General features: G+C 40.5%; 1 protein-coding gene across 7 annotated transcripts; it reads left to right on the forward strand.

Moving 5' to 3' along the window:
- Positions 1 to 1,733: 1,733 nt before the first annotated feature.
- LOC140647876 (arylsulfatase D-like) lies at positions 1,734 to 18,904 on the forward strand. Of its 7 annotated transcripts, none has more exons than XM_072853020.1 (12): positions 2,158 to 2,292; positions 3,877 to 4,210; positions 4,503 to 4,552; positions 5,075 to 5,224; positions 6,233 to 6,354; positions 7,798 to 7,920; positions 11,983 to 12,406; positions 13,129 to 13,265; positions 14,530 to 14,664; positions 15,335 to 15,497; positions 15,657 to 15,895; positions 16,494 to 18,904. In XM_072853020.1, exons 3-12 carry the CDS (start codon positions 4,527 to 4,529, stop codon positions 16,862 to 16,864), a joined length of 1,890 nt encoding a protein of 629 aa, XP_072709121.1. In that variant the 5' UTR covers positions 2,158 to 2,292; positions 3,877 to 4,210; positions 4,503 to 4,526; the 3' UTR covers positions 16,865 to 18,904. The 7 variants fall into 7 exon arrangements, with proteins under 7 accessions (XP_072709111.1, XP_072709151.1, XP_072709160.1 ...); XM_072853042.1 differs by having other exon boundaries at positions 2,186 to 2,292; positions 4,027 to 4,210; XM_072853010.1 differs by lacking the exons at positions 2,158 to 2,292; positions 3,877 to 4,210 and adding an exon at positions 1,734 to 1,825.
- The last annotated feature ends 1,192 nt before the right edge of the window (positions 18,905 to 20,096 follow it).

The raw sequence follows: 20,096 nt of genomic DNA on the forward strand, positions 1-20,096 counted from the left end.
TCGCCCCCACTTACTGCACTTTGGCTAACATTGCAGAGCAGTCCTGGAGTGAGGGAACCAGGTTGGTGTCGCAAACCTGGATTACATGCTCCAAGACAACAGGTAAGGCTCTGCAACTGCTCCTGGACATTCAGGCCTTGAAGACCTAGTGTAAATCAGAGTTCAAAGAAATAACACCATTTTACATCATTGTGCAATGACTTCTAGAAAGGTAGAGTGTGAATCAAATGTTCTCTGAAACATAACAAGATTTAAAAAATAAATTAGTCGCTAGAGGGAGCCTCTTAATCATCTTATCCTAGTATCAAACCACTACTAACTTGGGCCTTCAGCTCTTAGATGTTGAAGTACTTCAATAGGGTCAGCGAGTGCTACTTCCTCCAGCACTCATTTTAAAGAAAATGAGGGTAAAAGGCAAGAGTATACAAGAGTTCTGCAAAATTCCACATTCATTCCACATTCTGAATAAATACAGACTTTCTAAAGATTTCCCCACAGAAAAACAGGTACAGCCAGTTACTGCAGTGGCTGGGAACAGAATTAGCTTTGTTAGACCTTTTAAAAATGCCACCTTTACGTGGCATCAGTGAGAGGGCATTCACCTGTCCTTCCTTCAAAGATCAAAGACCAAAATAAGCACAAGTTGTCACTGTGAGAGGAAAGTCTTTAGACCACAAGCACTACCCTCCCTCCTTTATCTTCATTACACCATAGCTGTGCCCAGTAGGTAATTCCCAGCAGGCAGATTTCAAGTGCCACTTCCAGCAGTGATCTGGTCTAGCTCTCTCTGTGCTAGAAGAAGGCTCCGTACAAAACAACGAAGACATGTTCCTGCAGTGTAACTGCAGACATGCATTCAATTTTCTGCTGTACTCTAAATTTAGTAAAGAACATAGCAGTTATAGTTTGTGGTTCTCCGTTACAAATACTATAGACTTTGCAAGAAGTCCTGGAAAAACACAAGGAGAACAGGAGAGCTGTGGAGGAGACCCCAACTGCAAGAGGGGCTGTCCCAGTCAGCAGGGCCTGGCTGGGAATGATTGCAACCTGGACAGAAAAACCCAGCACCTCAAAAGGTGCTTTCTTTTTAGAAAATATACAGCAGCAGAGGGCATCAGACAACAAGAAATCCTATATATATTAATGAATCCTGAAGTGCTAAAGGCATGGTGAAGGGGAATGGGAACTGGAAAGGTACAGATGGAGATGCTATAACATGGGTGGGGATAAGGAAGCAGGCACTGAGAGAAGGAAAACCAGACACATCACTTCTCCTGTGTGTGTTGGCTGTAACCACGCCAGCATGGAAATGTTGGGGTGGGAGAGAGCAGGGGAGGGATCACCTATGGTGCTGTAACTAGCCTCAGAGATGCTCCACTAGCAAACCAACCTGAGCACTGCAATTGGGGATGAACCACCAACTCATAACAATGTCTCCCTTCTCTTTTAAGATATGAAAATACAGCAAATTCTGACACTAAAGCAAGATTGCTGTTTGATAGCATCTCATGCTCTCCCAAAACTCTCAGTACAACAGGACTCAAACAAGAAAAATCAAGGAAGAAAGCATTAGCCAGCATGTAACCTTAATTTGTCCCTTTGTGTGATGACCAGGAAACCGGCAGCACTCAGAAGTGAAGCCAAATAACTCATTTTCTGCAAAAGCAGATTCAGGTTTCTTGCTGTCATTTCCTCCCCACACCCTGAAACTGCTTCTCACTGTGTATGCAGAGATGACGATGTAATGGCTGCACGCACGTGGGGCTGCCATAAAGTGAAGATATTAACTCGATTTCTATTTCTACAGACAAAGAACTGCTGCTTCGTAAGTACAGCAATTTTCTGTTTTCCTTGGTGGAAACGAGGAGAGGTTTATGGGGAACTGTTATTTACAGTGCCTTTCATTGGAGTGTCTCAGACTTGAAGGAGGTCCTTCCCTTCCCTTGAGAAACCGCTGCTTGGGCGGAAAGCATTTTAGCTACATTTCTGGTGTTCCCCAGCCTGTATGAATGTCATCATTGTGCAAACAGCAGTGGGACGTGCAGCTTAAGAGACTCTGGGATAAGTTACACCATCCAGCTGCTTGCAAGCTCCGGTATAACACAGCTTTCCTGTGGCGAAGTGCGCATGAGCAGCTAGGGCAGATTTAAGGACTGCCTTCAGACACGTATGTTAGACGCTGTGCTGTAGCAGCAGTCATTGTGCTGAAAAATTTGGAATGGTTTTAAGTCAACTGAAAATAAGCTCACATTCCAGTCTATCAGCTGCCTGCTTTGAGCGTAACTTGATCAGGTACCGTATTCCTCCCTTACTATGCTGGGAAATCCACAGGAAAATTTTAATGGGCTTTTGGAAAAATTTTTTTGCTTCTGTAGATAAAAATATCTCAAGGGAGTTTTTAAAAGGCATTTCCCTTACAACAACATTATTCTCATACGTGCCTGCGTACCAAGTGAGAGCAGTCAGTTGCAGGCAACTTGTTATCAGGAGTCTGGCTTTTATTGTATCTATACCAAGTCTACAAAATGGGAATTTTTAGAAGACATTTTCACAGACTGAACAGTACCAAATTGAATGGAATTAACTGCAAGACCTTTCACTGAGTGTTGCCAAACTGATGCCACAAATGGGTACCATTTTTGTGAAATGTGTACCTGAGTGTATCTAAAATTATGAATATTTTCTGTTATGCAAACTGGCTTGAATTGAGCTTTCAGTATCTTGTGAGTATTTTGATAGAAAAGTAAAGAAAAACAGTAAAGGAAAACAGTTAGTAAAACATGAAATACATGCAAGCTATACCCCCCCCGATTATTAAAATGGATGGAGAAAGGGATAAAATCTAAATTACTTTGAGGGGGTTACATAATGGGAGAGGGAGGAGTTTTGCTTTAAGGCAAATTCAATTCAGATAGCAAAGTGGACAGTTTGCTCGCAGCATGGGTTAACCGCCGCTTTGGCAAAAGTGGTCCCGAAGACGTCCCCAAAAAGGCATCCTCCAAACTGCTGGTGCCTGACTCGGGCGGGCGCTGGCTGCTGCCCCAGCTGCCGGGGGCTGAGCAAGGAGCTGCACTGCCGTGGGGGGACCGGGGCCCCTCTGACTTCTCGGAACGGGGAGGAAAAGGGCAAGCTGCTTTCACTGGCCCTCTCGTTCCCACCCGAGCTGCTAAAGTTTCTCTGACCGGACTCCCATCGCCTCTCGCTAAGGAAACGGCTTGACAGGGATAGTATCAGTCAGTGCAGTAACTGTTTTCTGTATATTGCCTGCTATTTTACAGGCAGCTTCTGAGGAAACTCAGCCTTGAGCTCCAGCCTGTGCTTTGAACCAGTGTATCTCTACTGTGAAGTACAGGTAGTTCGTGACAACCAATTACACAATTAAATTTGAATATTTCCAACTCCCATTTATTTCAACTGTTTTGGAGGCACATAGTATGTATATGTAAAAGATGGCTGAGGTGTCCTCCCGTATCTTTCCTATACCTACTTAGGATACAGCAAAGGCACAAATCCAACTGCAGGAAACGAAGTCTGAGTGTCTGTAGATAGTGATACTGCATCAGCATTGGTGCTCGTAAGTAAGTGTTTGGAGCTGTTTGGATGCCAATTTCCTAAGTGCAGAAATTTAAATTTTCCCCTTGAGGCCTGTAGTGTTGATGAATAAAATGTAAGAACTATGGATATTAACCAAGCTGCTAAATACTATCATTTCTGGAAAATAAAATGTGAAACCAACATAATTTGTAAAATTGAGATGCTTGGGATAGTTCAACCAGATATGGGATAAATTTGAAAGGAGTCTATTTTAAAGCCTTTGAACCAAGGTCATTTGGCCCTTACTTCAAAGCCTTTAAACAGTTTGTCTTGTCCTGGCAGTGAAAGAGAAAACCCCAGAGGAACCTTTGCAGAAAGCTGTGCAGAGAGGGGGAAAAGAGCATCACACCCTGAAATCTGACACATACAGAGAAGGAAAAGGCTCAGCTCAGAGTCAAACAACAGGAGGTCACAAATTCAGTGTCTTCTCAGGAAATGTCATCATTGGAAGAGGATGACTAGAATTTCTACAACTAAAGATATCCCTTACAAGCCTGAAAGGAAACTTAGCACACTATATGAAGAAGCAGCCGGCTGCTACTGTCTCTGTGATTATGGAAAAATAAATTATATTGAGGATTGGATTTTAAAAAGCTCTTCTTTTCCTTTCTGAACAGTAAGTATTTTTCATACAGCTGAGTCGTGTAACAAAAGAGAGTTATTTTGCTATTTTAAGATAAACTTCTCTACACAAAAAGAAAAATTCCTCTAAGAAGCAAAGAAGTGCTAGCAATAAAAATAACATTAATGCCTTTACTCTTCTTCATTTAGGGTCTGATCTGAGGTGCACTGAAGCAAATAAAACAAAGAATGTTGACAGGCTTTGATTAATTTTTTTATCTATTTTTTATTGCTGTGACTACTAGGAAGTTGCAAACATGACAATGCTCTCTCTCTTGGTTTTGCAGGATCTGAACACTCCAAATGCAGAAATGATTTGGCGACTAACATCTTATTGGTAAGAAAAAAGTTCATTCATTATCGTTATATCATACTTAGATCTAAAGTGAGGAAAGTTTAATAATTACATAATATTATAAAAGAGTAGGGTTGTTTATCTATAAAGTGTACTCACAATGTGATTTTGTTTGTTTGTTTGTTTTTCTTGTTCTTAACTTTTTCACAACACAAAGGTCCCAGTCTGGGCAAAAAGGATGTCAGAGGAAGTTGATCACATTCTCAGTTTCCCAAACCAACTTCTAAAAAAGACCCCAAGCCACTAAAGCAAAATAACTTAAGTGTCATCTGTCACATGTAAATTCCCAAGGGAGACTGCTCATAGGAATGTTGGAAACAATCAGAAAAGGAGATTTTAAAGTTATGGTCCTGACATTTTCCTTTTCATTACATCTGTTTGGGTCAATGATCAAAATTTAACACACTCTCTCTATCTGGGCAGAAGTGGTCTGGTCTTCAGCCACTTACAGTGGGAGTGATGAATGGGCAGGTCATTGGATTCTTTCCTTCTTCTGTGTTACAGGACATCCCTGATCACACCCCTGATTCTTGGTCTGCTTCTGCAGCCACCGCTGACACAGCTTTCCATCATCACACAGCCAAACGTTGTCTTGTTGATGGCTGATGACCTTGGCATAGGGGATGTAGGTTGCTATGGGAATGATACTATCAGGTGAGGAAACTGAGCGTAACAGTGAATAGAGCTGGTGTGTTATTTAATGTAAGGCTGCAATCCTCTGCCCATCATCAGCTAATCGAGCTCTCTTCAAGTTCATTTCCTGGAGAAATGGGAGGATTTCCCATGGGTGCCATTAATGGTAAATGCGAAGCACTACTAGGATTATCTCACAGCCTAGAGGGCATTCCCAGGGCCAGCTCTGCTATCCTGAGCTGCTTTACTGTGGGAATATGTCAACCGTTCTTGTGTATTCCTTAATTGCCTGACATTGAGAAACGCTAAGCTCTTACACATACCTGAAGATAGAAATGTTGTCCCATCTCTCAACATATCAGGCCTCATTACCTCATTTAACTCTGTTTTGCCATTCTTTCCCAGTCTTACATCACAATACAGTATAAATCACTGCAATGAGGTATGTTACTAGGAAATACTTCTCTTTTCAGACCCAAGGACATAGAATTTGCCTTCTCTTTGAAAATCGTGCCACAGTATTGCCTGCTGGCTTCCTACCAGCTTATCGCTTCTTTGAACAAAGCCAAATTTGGTATGATCACTCCCCTCATCCAGCAAAGTTCTCAGAATCTCACCGTGATGGGCACTGGCCAACAAGTTTCTGATAGGTAGCTGATGATCATAGGTAGCTGGTGGGGCTCTGCATGGCTGGGCCTCCACTTCAGCATACCATCATCCCCAAGGCATGAGTTTTCTTTTCAAGAGCAGTGGGGTACATTTCTGCAAGGCCCTTCATAGGACTTGGGAAACAAGAAGGAATGATTGGCTTAAAATTTATCCAGATAGCAATTGTTAATGAAGAATGGAAAAAAAAAAAGTGTTTCCCCATCACGTGAGAAAATTAAAATAAAATAAAAAAATAAAATATTTCCTGGCCATCTTCATATAGAATAAACTTCCCAAAATAAAAATGAGTATATTATTCCTTATTCCTGTTCCCTTGAAGACGCTCTGAATGATATCTGACAGTGTTAGTTGCATTTTTAGGACCCCGAACATTGATCGCCTGGCAAAAGAAGGAGTGAAACTGACCCAACACATCGCTGCAGCTCCACTTTGCACCCCCAGCAGAGCAGCTTTCCTCACTGGCAGATATCCCCTCCGATCAGGTTTGTCTTGCAAAACCAAGCAGCCTTTAAACATTGCTTTATTGCTGAAAGGAACAATATCATACAATGGGCACAAAAGAAATGAGGGTGTGCAAATAAAAGGGGTGCCACAGACATGTCATCCCTCACCGAGGCACCCAAAGACACACCAGCTAGGTCTAGTACCTTTGAGGTGGCATCTAGATTTATGGGGTACAATGAACTGACCTGGGGCAGAGAAGAACCAGCTCTGCAGAGCATCTTTCTCCCCCCCCAGATCGCAAATTTGGTTGCATTTTGGTGCTCTGTTGCACAGATTGCAGCCAGAGTTAGTACAAACTGTTACACTCAAAAAAGTCATTACACAGAACATGAATAATAATAACATGTTTCTAAAGCACTAGTTACATCAATTTCTGTCATGGGTGACTCCTCATCGGATATCAGAAACAGCTCAGCCCTGCAGGGAGCAGAGTAGATCTATGCAGATGTGTGTTCATTCCCTCCAGTCGAGGTGCAGAACGAGTCGTTTACAGGACAGCTTTGTTACCTATGTGTCAGAACTCATCTGTCCTATGAAATAACAGTTTGACAGCTATATTATTTTTCCCAGTTCTGTTTTTGAAGAAAAAATACTATCCTGTCAAACTGCATCTCTGAGATGAAGAGGTATGAAAAAACAAATAGCTCTACATGTTTCTAACAGCGACTCTCTAACTCTTGTTCTATTGCAAATGATCTTCAGTGCCTTCATTCCCAAGGCATTTTGAAGCTGACATGTCATCCTACTTTTATCATGACAGCTCCCACTGAGATAGATAGCTTGAAAACGCACATGAGCTTGTACAGACTCTCTCCCACTATAACAAGGCCAGAGACGTTCAACGCTTCCATGACAGATTGTACTTCACATAACGTTGTACGATGGGGTTATGCCACTATATAATGCTAAATAACAGGGTGTAAACCTGCAGGTAAGGAGAAGATTGCGGTGCTAGATAGCTACTCTGTGGGTTTCAGAAGTCGGATACCAGCCATGCCACGGTGCAGGGAAATCTTGAGTTCCCAGGCAGCCTTATGCAAGCTGGAGTTTGAGGCTGACAGAGAGCTGAAGTCTCCCTCCCCTCCTCCCTGCCCTCACAGTCACACTAAGTAAGTGCACTTCATACAGCCTGGATGCCACTGTGACATATAAAAGCTCCTATACAACAGTGCCATTCCAAATAAAATAAAATAAAATAAAACGTCTCATTATGAGATACAAAGAACAGGTATTACACAATGGAGAGACTTAACTCCTTCTTATTCTTGTCCAGTGTCCTAGATTCATTTCCCCAAACAAACAGCATTAGGATAAACATTTAACACTATAATACCAATGAAACCAGGAAACAAAGAAGTGTGTTTGAGAAAAGTACTCTACCAGTTATACTTACTAAGATTGTTTATTATTGTATTTTGCAGGGATGGATGCTATAAACAATTACCGTGTTATTTTTTGGAATGGCGGCTCAGGAGGGCTTCCTCCAAATGAAACCACTTTTGCCAAAATACTGCAGCAGCAAGGCTACAGCACAGGACTGATAGGTATGGGGACACTCCCAAAGATCGCCTAGAATGTGTTTCACCTCACATCTCACTCAAACCATTTGTTTTAGTTAGCAACTGCTCATACCTCAGTTGTAATATTTTTATTTCCTGATTTAAGAATATCTTGTAAGAAGAAATCCTGGCCAAAAAGAGTCTTTCTTAAAAGAACAAGCATCTGATAAAGAGAATAATCTTTACTGTTGACCTGCTTTCAAGCACAGTTGTGGTTGTTAAAATAGATAATGGAAAATATGTTAATATTTCTTGAATACTATTCTACCAGGTATATGATAATTTTTCCAATGCTATTTCATAAAAACCAAAAACATGAGTTCCATTTAAATACGCATGCCGATGCTTTACAGAGCTCAGAGCAGATTCACAACAAAAGGGAACAGCTGCTACTTAAAACAATACAGCCAGTTCATAATATCACAGGATTTGGCTTTTCAAAACCAGAAACCAAGCAATTCTTTTTTCTTTAATTACAGCTTGCCATTATAGTTCACCAAGATTTCAGTACAGCCCACAAAGCATTGCCTCCCTCAACATTAATAAGAATTCCATTTTACTTTATATTTTACAGGACTTTTTTTTTTTTAATACAGTTGTAACTTTTGGTCATGATCCAGCTGCACATAATTATTTATCTTAGTATGTCACATAGTTCCACAGACTGATAAAACACAAACATTCACAGAATCACAGAATCGTATAGGTTGGAAAAGACCTTTAAGATCATCGAGTCCAACTGTAAACCTAACACTACCATGACCACCACTATACCATGTCCCTAAGCACCTCATCCAAACGTCTTTTAAATACCTCCAGGGATGGCAACTCAACCACTTCCCTGGGCAGCCTGTTCCAATGCCTGATAACCCTTTCAGTGAAGTAAAATTTCCTAATATCCAGTCTAAACCTCCCCTGGTGCAACTTGAGGCCATTTCCTCTCATCCTATCACTTGTTACCTGGGAGAAGAGACCGACCCCCACCTCTCTACAACCTCCTTTCAGGTAGTTGTAGAGAGCAATAAGGTCTCCCCTCAGCCTCCTTTTCTCCAGACTAAACAACCCCAGTTCTCTCAGCCGCTCCTCATCAGACTTGTTCTCCAGACCCTTCACCAGCTTCGTTGCCCTTCTCTGGACACGCTCCAGCACCTCCATGTCTCTCTTGTAGTGAGGGGCCCAAAACTGAACACAGTATTCGAGGTGCAGCCTCACCAGTGCCGAGTACAGGGGCACAATCACTTCCCTAGTCCTGCTGGCCACGCTATTTTTGATACAAGCCAGGATGCCATTGGCTTTCTTGGCCACCTGGGCACACTGCTGGCTCATATTCAGGCGGCTGTCAACCAACACCCCCAGGTCCTTCTCTGCCTGGCAGCTTTCCAGCCACTTTTTCCCAAGCCTGTAGCGTTGCATGGGGTTGCTGTGGCCCAAGTGCAGGACTTTGCACTTAGCCTTGTTAAACCCCATACAACTGACCTCAGCCCATCGATCCAGCCTGTCCAGGTCCCTCTGCAGAGCCTTCCTACCCTCCAGCAGATCAACACTCCCGCACAACTTGGTATCATCTGCAAATTTACTGAGGGTGCACTCGATCCCTTCATCCTTTCCTGAAGCTGATCCATTCCTGAGCTGAATTTTCAGCTATTTGCCCTACCTCATCGGAGCATCTAAATGTTAATATCCAAAATCTACATCTGACACAAAAAAAATCATCTGCACAAATAAACTGAATTTACTAATAAAAGTATCTGTAGGAATGGATTTGTATTCATTCAGCAGAATAAATCGAAACCATACAGGACAATACTAAACAAAGCTCTCCACGCATTTTAAGTTCTATGTTACTGAATCTTCTTCTCCTGTTATTTTTGTAGCGATATTATTTTAGTTCTTTTAATCAACTCATTAAAAAGCCCACATCTATTAGCCATGTGCTTCAGCATGTAATCACTAATAAAACAATCAGATTTTTCTCCACTTTGCCAAAGGAATTGCCCTGCAGGGAGACTGTGCTGCATCCCTCCTAGAAGCTAGCTAGCAAAATGGGCTGGCATTTTACCTGTGGGCATCTCAGCTAAAATCACACCATAGACACCAAGAGGATCACTTAGTTTAACTGGATTGACAGATTCTGATTAATTGCACCTTAGGGGATGATGGAAAGCAGTGGTGATAAGTGACACAAAAAAACCCATAAGAACAACTTTACACTCAAGTCATGAAGCAAGAAATCTTACAAAACATCCATCCACATCACCACAGCTGAATGAGCACTAAATAGTCTCACCTGAATGGTTTGTGATTGTTTTGCTCTGAGCACAACCAGTTTAATTGCAGAGTGAAATCCTATTAATAACCCGCAGCTTGATGTGATGAGACTTTTTGTTGGGAAACACTTTGCAGATTCTTTGTAGTCAGAAAGCCAATGTTGTATAACATATGCCCTCAAAGATTAATTTATCTTAATTATACACAGTTTATCTTCTGGAGATTTGAGTCTTTTGTAGCATGTCTGAAGCCTTTATCGACCTCAGCTGGAGATTTAGGTGTTGGAGTGCATCTGAAGTCCAAGGATACTTTAGCTGCACCTGTATTTATGACCAATGCATCTATGTATTGATTACAAACCTGTTTCATTGTATCACTGGCTCTAAATATGTCAAGAGGTAAACTGAGTAGAGATTTTAGCTGAAAGCAATTCATCCACCTAGAATAGAACTTTCACTCTTTCTTTATATTTATATCCCAAAAAGCAGCAATTTTTTCCTCTGAAGTAGTTTTTTCTGCTCCTATTGTAGGAGCACAGCAATTCTGTTGAAACCTACTCTGGGTCGGCTGCTATTATATGTATTGGTAACATAACAAACCATTTATTTAGGATAATATCCTTCTGCAAGTGCACAGTTCTTTACTCCACCATAAGAATTAGTTGCAAATTAGTTTTTGAGTAAAATTCTAAAAGTTCATTTTGATCCCTAGATCCGGTATCCAAGGCCTGCATTACATCAGAGATCATAAAATGCAATTAAACTGCATCTCTCTGATGAGAGGTAGATTTTGGTCGCTTGATTCAGATATTCACAAGCTTCAGTGTTTGAGCAAAATGAGCCAACTTGTTATGTCTCTGCATAAGTGCCTAACCAGTCTGTTTGAATAGACTGGAGGGGAAGCAAAAGCATGGTTTTGATGTGCCATTCATCATAATAGTGGGCATATGTTCGTAATAAAGAACAACTTACATTGCAAAAGGTCCGGAGATGTTCCTTTTGATACATGAAGACTTCAGAACTTAAAAGAAGGCAGCTTTGAATTTTTAAGTTTGATGAAATACAAATAAGTGGCAAAAATACTTATAAAACAAGGCCATCCGGTATACGGACATATTGTTATCAGCAAAGTTACTTACGTACGTACAACTTCATGAGAAATCCTGATCTCCTGAGCTCAAGTTCTTCTGGATCTGGTGGTTTGTCTGGCAAACCCACTGCTGAGCTGCCAGTTACTTGACTACACTATCTGTAGCTTCCCTTATCAGTCTGGCACCAGCGTCACTGAGTGTTGCCCTAGTCCTGACATCAAGCCGTTCAAAACTTTCCAGAAGCAAGCCAACATAGCATCTTGAAGGTAAAGAGAGAACAGAACAATGTTATTTTGCCCTGTGCTTACAAAAGGACTTCTTCCTCCTATTTCATACCTGACAGGTCTCCAGGAAGGCCGTACATTTTTGCTCGGTTCTGAAAACCTGAATTTTCCTCAATTTTTAGTTCCCTTTATAGTCCAGTTTTTTGCATTTGATCAAAGCAACAGGGCATGAATATGTATACAGAGCACCAATAATTCTGTTGGAAATTTATAATTTGTAGAGGTTTGCTTTCATCAGCCGTAAGATATATCCCATTATATCACTACATACTAGGTATATATGTGTAGGATGAAGAAGTTATCACAAGTAGGAAAACACCCAACCATTTTTTGATAAATGTTTTGTACAATGAAAAGCCTACTTTTAAATATTATCTCTTTACATTTTATAATCTGTATTTTCAGGGAAATGGCATCAAGGTGTTAACTGTCAATCCCGCAATGACCATTGTCATCACCCTTTAAACCATGGGTTTGACTATTTTTATGGGATGCCTTTTACACTAATAAGTGACTGCCAACCAACAGAAACACCAGAGATGGACAGAGTCTTTAGAAGGAAACTCTGGGTTTACACTCAGATGATTGGCCTCGCTACACTCACTGCTGCCCTAGGAAGACTGACAGGCTTGATTTTAGTCCGCTGGAAAACGCTGACCTGCCTTGCTGGGTTTAGTATCCTGTTCTTCGTATCCTGGTTCTCAAGTTATGGGTTTGTACGATACTGGAACTGCATTATGATGAGAAACCACGAAGTTACTGAGCAGCCAATGGTGACAGACAGGACTACGTCCCTTATCTTGAGAGAGTCCATTTCCTTTATTGAAAGGTAAAGTGTGTTTCCTTTGATCACATTCCTTCTGGTTCTTGCATGTCTTGCAACTTTTAAAAGGCCATGTGAAGTCTTTATATTTTTTATAATATTATATAAAATTATAAGTACTATTATTATTATTAATAATAATAATAATAATATATTACTAAACAAAAAAAATTAGCTGCTGCTTAAGGATGTCTGTTATTCCTAGCTTCACTAAAGCTCATAATGTTTCCAAATGTCCATGGGTTGGATTGAATATTTCTAGCCTATTTTGAGGAAATACATATTTCTATCAATGAGACAAACCTTGCAGCTTTAAGGGATAGCAGCTGATGGCAGAAATGCATGTGTGGGCCAGGGAAGGAGAAGTAGAGCTGTGAGGTAGCCTTATTGTACGGACTGACACGGGGACAACAGCAGGCAGGAAATGAACCTGCTGCCTTTGTTTTAGTAGCACTGTGGTGGTTTGCAATAGCAGGAAGTGGAGCTTCAATCTGGAACTTTTCTACGATTCAGGGAAAAAAAAGGGTCATTTTATATAAGCCAAACATTATTTGATCAGACAGATCCTAATCACTGGGGTTTAATGCCTACCAAAATAAGATGTTTCTGAAGTGATTGTTGAAACATGTATATATGCAAATCGTAATACCATTTTCCATTACGACTGACCTCTGTATGTATTGAGAACCTTCCTCCCTAATAACAAAATGTTGATTTCTGTTTTTTAGAAATAAGCACAAACCATTCCTCCTCTTTCTTTCCTTTTTACACTCCCACACCCCTCTCCTCACCACAGAGAAGTTTCTTGGGAGGAGCAGCCATGGTTTATTTGGAGACAATGTAGAGGAGATGGACTGGATGGTGGGTAAGTCACCATAGCAAATAACGATGTCTCCAACTACCTAATACCTAGGTCTGAATATACAACAAAAATGCAGTTGCTATTAAAAGAACAAGGAAGAGAATTAAAACAGGAAGGAAAAAAGTCCTAAGCTTTTCATGAACATCTGTAAATCTTGTCTGAGCACTGTTGGCTTGTAGTGTTGGCTTTTTATTTTCTCCAGTCTTGGATAAAATGAGGCTTTCTATTCACTCAGGTTTTTTTGTCTAGTGTTTATCAGTTTTAACCATGTCCCCTTGGCACCTGTCAAGGAGCTCTCCTGTTCTTCTTACTAAATACTACATGAAGTGAGAATTATTTAGCTTTCTGTGATTATTAAAGATCAGATAATTTCAGCCTCTTATGGTCGTGTCTTATCTATTTCTAAGTAAGACACATCAGAAGGTGATAAAACTGATAAGAAAATTAATTCCAGGTGTAAACCAGCAGGCTATTTCTCTGTGACTGCTGCATTCAGCAGAGTACTGAGTATTTTTCAGCCTCATTCACAAATCCAGAAATTTTCGTAAATGTTAATTGGTATGCCACCAGAAATTAGATTACTGTTATTTTTAAGCCTGTTTTTTGGAGGGGAAGAAGAATTATTTATCACCTAGTCGTGACAGAGGAAAAGTAGCCACATTTGCAAAAGGGATAAGAATCAGGTACGCATACAGAAAGCATGAGTTTTCAAACCTCCCTGTTAAACACTTCCACACCACAAATATAATTAAGAATATCAGAAACAGCACAAGAACAACTTTTAAATGAAAAATAACTATATTATTAATTCATATTATATCCAGCCAGTAATTTAATGCAATTACTAACTGTGATCTAGACAATGTAAAATAAGGGCACATGACATTTTTTCCTCATTTCTCACGCTAGCCATCACTGATGCAGAATCTAACTTTTCTGGGGCCTTGGATCATGCTTTCTTTCCATATTTTTACAGCACACGGCACTTCTGCCCTTTACAATACAGGCTTCTGGTCTGTGACTGTGGTTCTTGCACTCCTTTGTTATAATAAGGGGGCTACAGCACATTACAATGTTACTGTGCTTTTTAAAGACAGTGAAATCACAACTACAAATCTTAATTCTAAAAAACTCTTATTTTAAACAATGAGCAGCCCTACATTGATAAGAAATTACATTGATGAATTTTTACAAGTCAGAGGCTAAAATTTATGTAGTGTAAGCAATATTTTTGCTTTTTAATACACACATATGCCTGTGTTTACAGGTCAGGTTCTAGATGCTATTGACAAGGAAGGCTTGAAAAATACTACACTAGTTTACTTTACCTCTGATCATGGTGGATGGCTGGAAAGACAAGAAGGCAAAAGGCAGCTGGGTGGCTGGAACGGAATATACAGAGGTAAGAGCTGTCAGGGATGATGACAACCCAGCAACAACTAGTAAAGTACTCAGAACACTCCTAAAGCTTAGATAAGACTGTATGCCCAAGAAGTAACAGTGTTTTATCATTGAGAAGCAAATTTGTCTCATTCTAATTAAGCAGTTAAAAATTTAGATAATTCTAGCATGTGCAGGTGTTCCTTATAAGCATGAATTCTCAAACTGGCATTTCCTCGTGAGGCAACTGATCACAAGTTAATTTTGATTAAGCGTGTGTAACTTCTCATTAAATATTAGTTGCATCTTACATCTGAACCCTTGCCTTAACTGCAACAGGAATGTTACAGGATTGTAAAAGAGAGAGAACTAGGCTGGGAAATCACTTTATGCCTGAAAATTTTATCCACACTGAGTTCTGACGGAGCAATGTGTTTGTAAAACGATAGACGGGAGTAAGCATGTAAGGTGACCTGAAGGGGTCTGATATAGTGAACACACTTTCACTGATGCTGAGGAGAAGGAGCTTAGCAGTAAAAACAAAAGGATTAGGAAGGCTCATAAAGGTAACATTAGACAGCTTATGATAATACAATAACATTTTTTTTAAATGAATGAAACATGAGTAAATGAATTAATGTTTTGAATGAAACATTTATTTTAATGAAAATGTATTATTTTTTTTATGAAAGGTGGAAAAGCTATGGGAGGCTGGGAAGGAGGAATTCGAGTCCCAGGGATATTTAGGTGGCCAGGAGTGTTACCTGCAGGCACAGTCATTGATGAACCTACAAGTCTTATGGACATTTATCCTACAGTTGTTCATCTGGCTGGAGGGGTGTTACCCCAGGACAGGTACAAACGCAAGTGTCTTTATTCCTCCTTCTCTCCCAAGACAATGGAAAATCTAGTTTGGAAACACTTTCTGACTCTGACATTTTCTTTTTCACTCCTGTTCCTTGTCTAGAGACATAAATGTTACCAAAGCTCAGTCACCTCTTCTCTACATTTCAGATCCAGCCTCTACCTGCAATCCTCATTCAAAGTTGCCAGTTCCAGCAAGAGTTTTGCAGAGGCAACGCAGTCCTGTACAGCTTACTCCAGTCTGATGGTGTCCATTTTTTCTGCTAGGGTAATTGATGGCCGGGATCTGATGCCTTTACTGCAAGGAACAGTTAAGCACTCAGAGCACGAGTTCCTGTTTCATTACTGTGGCATTCATTTACATGCTGTGCGGTGGCACCAGAAGGACAGTGAGTACAGAATTTCTTTCCTAAGAATTAAGTTCAATCTACAGGAGAGCAGATTTGTGTCACACATTTTTTCTGCGATTGTAGCTTTCCAAGTAGTTCCAGGTGTAAGGTGGTAAAGAACTTGCTAGCATTGCCTGTACTTACATGGCACAAAGAGTTTGTTCATGGCTTCAAGGCAGGTTACTGGAGCTCAGGATGGGTCTTGTCCACCTCTCTATCTGAATGCAAAGCCTGAGGAGTCCCTGCCCTCCTTGTCTCAAGAAGTCCTGACCTCAGTTTTTGCCTGTCCTTCTGCTACCTTAACAAGGAAGCAAGCCATGGAAACCCCAAATCTTTTTTTCAAGTCTTCATAAAAAACAAAGTCAGGGATAACTGATACTTGCTGAAAATTTTGGAGAAATTTTCAAATGTCAGAAGTCACTTTACACTATTAGTTTAATTCTGTGGCACTTAATTTTAAATGAAATTACAATACTATATCAACTAATAAGTGTAGAGCTGAAGTGCAACCAGAAATGAATTCTAGAAAAATATTCACTCCTCTAATGCCTTGTGATAACCACCAGTGTCATTGCAAGCATTCTTTCTTTTCTGACAGGTGGAGCCATCTGGAAGGCTCATTATGTGACCCCCATCTTCCATCCACTCGGGGCTGGGGCTTGTTATGATAGAGGATTTTGCCCATGTTTTGGGGAAGGCGTGACCCATCATGACCCTCCGTTGCTGTTTGATCTCTCGCGAGACCCTTCTGAAGCCAAACCTCTGTCGGCTGACACTGAGCCCCTCTTTGACACTGTAATAAGAAAGATTGGAAGAGCCATAGAAGAGCATCGCAGGACACTGACTCCAGTCCCAGAGCAGCTCTCCTTGTACAATGTTGTGTGGAAGCCGTGGCTGCAGCCGTGCTGTGGGACCTTCCCATTCTGTTGGTGTGATAAGGAAGGCGATAATAAACTTGCTGACCTATAAAGGAAAGAACCAAAGTTACTTCCTCAAAACTGTTTTTAAATCAAGAGTGTTTTCTTTGGGGGTGTTGATTGGTGGGTTGGTTGTTTGGTTTAATGGAGCCTTTATTTGAGAATTGTTCCAATGAATGGCACAGTATTTGGTAAAGGTGGCTTTAGGCTGGACACTCTCAGGGAGGGATCAAGACAGAATGATCTGAAGAACATGTTTTAACTTGCATCTGCTGACAACTGAACGAATAGTTCAACTGCACTGAAGTGGGCCGAGATTAGAGCTGTACAAGTAGTGACATAACTTATGTTTTGTTGTTTATGAGTGTATACTTAGAAGCTTTGCTTTTGGTTTTTGTTCTGAATTTCTAAGTGATTCCTGGACTGAGGCCTCCCTTAATTTTGTTATCCTTACTGGCAATGCATAAGATGTCCCTATAATAAATTTTTGCAGACTATTGCTTCCAAAAATAGTTCAAAAATAATTTTTCCCACAGTTCCTCACAGACTCTCCTTTAAAAGTAGCTTTCTTCTTTCCTTGTAGCTAGTCCTTCCAGCAGCAGTGATGATGGCAGCTGATTAGCCTGGGGCTTCTGGATCAGGAGAAATTGCCCAGGTGAGGCATAAAGCTCGGAAACGTGACAAGCCGGGTAACAGCTGTCTGTGCTTTCTGAAGAGGATGGGACTCCTCTGATTGAAGTCAGCCTCTTTTGACGGAGAACACAAAAGAGAAAGGATTTTCCCTTTCCAAAGCTCCCATTGCACCCAGCTCCCTAAGCAGCACTGGCAAGGGCATAGTAGCATTGATGGTCACAGAAGTGCCACACTGATAAGCAGTTCAGTCATTTGGGCACAGGACTGCACAAGTTACCTTGCTGCCCATATCTCAGTCATAACTGGTTCCTGCTAACAAGTACTAGCTTCGGAAAAGACTCTTTGAAAGATGCCCAATACTAATTATGAAGACAAACAAACTCTAATTTACTAGTAAAAAAAGAAATGCAGAATTAAGGCATTTTTTGCTTCACAATTTAAATGTTCATCCCACCAAACAGCTAGATTTACTTAGATCTATCTCCTTTGCTACTGTAAATTCAGTTCTTTCCTTCTTTGTGTTAAAATAGTTGTTCCTATTAAAGTGGCCCTGCAGGTAATGCTTTTCATTGTAGGGTACAATATATATCTGTTCACATAGACAAATTTACACTGGTATCTCTGAATATGTAGGCATCTGAGAACATAATTTGCCCATTTGATTTATTTCACATGTTTTTTACTGTTTTTCTAATTATTGCGCTAGGACCCATTTTAATTGTTCATCTCCTTTGATAAATGTTCAGTTTATTTTGGTTTTTTTTTTCCCCCTTGTTTCCCGTGATTCAGCCACCAGGAAATCTGCAGGTAAACACAGCCCTACAGCTTAAAAGCAAAGTTGTATTGTATGCTGTGACTTCATGCATTTCACAGACTGTTATAATTCACCCAGATGCTCCATCAGTGCTATTGATGAAAAAGGCACTCAGTCTTACTGTGAAAACTTCAAGAGATGAAGTGAATCCATCACTTCACATGGATTGTTGCCTAATTTCCTCCATTGTTAAGAGTGTGTGCTTTACTTCTCATTTGAATGTATTCTATTTCATGCGTTCTTTCTTGGCTAGATTTAAAGGCCTTTTCATATTCAATTTTCAGTGTTTTCTTTACATGAAATTACTGTAATCAGACTGGCATTTTTCAATTTTCTCATTCATTTTCCAACATCTCACTTCCATTCTTAAGCCAGTTTAGTATCTGGGATTTTACATCCTCTCAATTTTTCAACACCTTTAAAAATATGTGGGTATAAATCCTGTTCATATGATTGAACCAGGCTTTTTTTGCACAGAAATATTTCATAGTACTGTAGGATATCCATTTGGAGCTAGAGGGTACAGGAAGATGTCTGAGCTAGAATTTGTCCTCAACACTGGCCCATGAAAGCACAGTTATCAGGCCCTGCTGATATGCAAAGTGCCATGGGAGCAGCAAATGTTCAGGTCTTGGTAACACAGACTTTACACATGGAACGGTCATGAGCAATAATAAAGTTTGCCTTGACAAAACCAAAGAACTTGTCTGTCTTCTTCTTTTGAGTAGTCAGCAGATGATGATATCTTGCTTTCTTGTGCCGCTGAAGCAGAAAAACAACTTTTAAAAATTCATTTAATTTCCTTTTTCTTTGGGAATTCTAACCTTACGTTCGTCCATGTTAAGTGATAGGAGCAGGGGCACCTCCTCCAGCCTCCCTGGCCTAGGACCCTCTGCCCGGCTGCTGGAGCCCAGCCCAGTGCCTAGGGACCCAGGGTCTCTGCCCAGGCTCGGGGACACAGCTGGTGCTTTCCCCTCTGCAGGTTCAACCCGTGGTGAAGCTCAGCACATATCCCAGAGACACACACATAGGGGGACACACACGCGGAGGACACTGACATGGCCAGTCATTGTCCCCGTGTATTGTGTTGACATGTATTGTATAGTCTGATGAACATGGCACAGGCTTACAAGCAGTTTTGGTAGACTCAAAATGGCATTTTTTTATATAAAAACAAAGTACTGCATCAAAATAGTCTCCTTGACAGTAAGTATAATGAAAATCTCCTAACTCCACTGTTAGGAGTCCTTCAGGCTGTTTTCCAGTTGAACAAGAAGTGTATGATTAAAGCAGGTATTTCTTTAGGGTAGTCTTATTCACTTACAAGGAATGTACCATCTCCTGTACATTCTATAAATACCACGGGAAGTCGTTTCTCTTTTTGCTGTTCTTAACCTCTTCTTGTCATCAATTTGTTTGAAAGTCTTTTTTTTTTTTTCAGAGTAATTTTTCACCTTCAGGCTATTCCCCCTGTTCCATTTATCATATTGCCATTGCGGCAGTGAGAGTTGCAGTTTCTTACAGCTGGGCTACCAGCTTTTCCCCATGTTGAGAGAGTACCCAGATTTATTTTGCAAACTGAAAGATCTAACAGCTAATATTTACTAATACATTGCAACCTGTGCTTTGAAATTTTTTTTTTTTTTTTCCCATTGCTTATCATTTGCAGCTTTTTGGAAGCTTATTTAAATTAGTGAAAACTGCCTATTTGAGACTAGGATTTTTAGACATTGTTAATTTGTTTATTGTTGCCACACCTGACAGGAAGTTGCAAAAAAGAACAAGGCCATTCCTCTTTGCTTTACAGGATCCTGAGATATAAAACTCAGAAAGTACA

This window comes from Ciconia boyciana, chromosome 1, assembly GCF_034638445.1.
Source record: "Ciconia boyciana chromosome 1, ASM3463844v1, whole genome shotgun sequence".
NCBI classification, from domain to species: Eukaryota; Metazoa; Chordata; class Aves; order Ciconiiformes; family Ciconiidae; genus Ciconia; species Ciconia boyciana.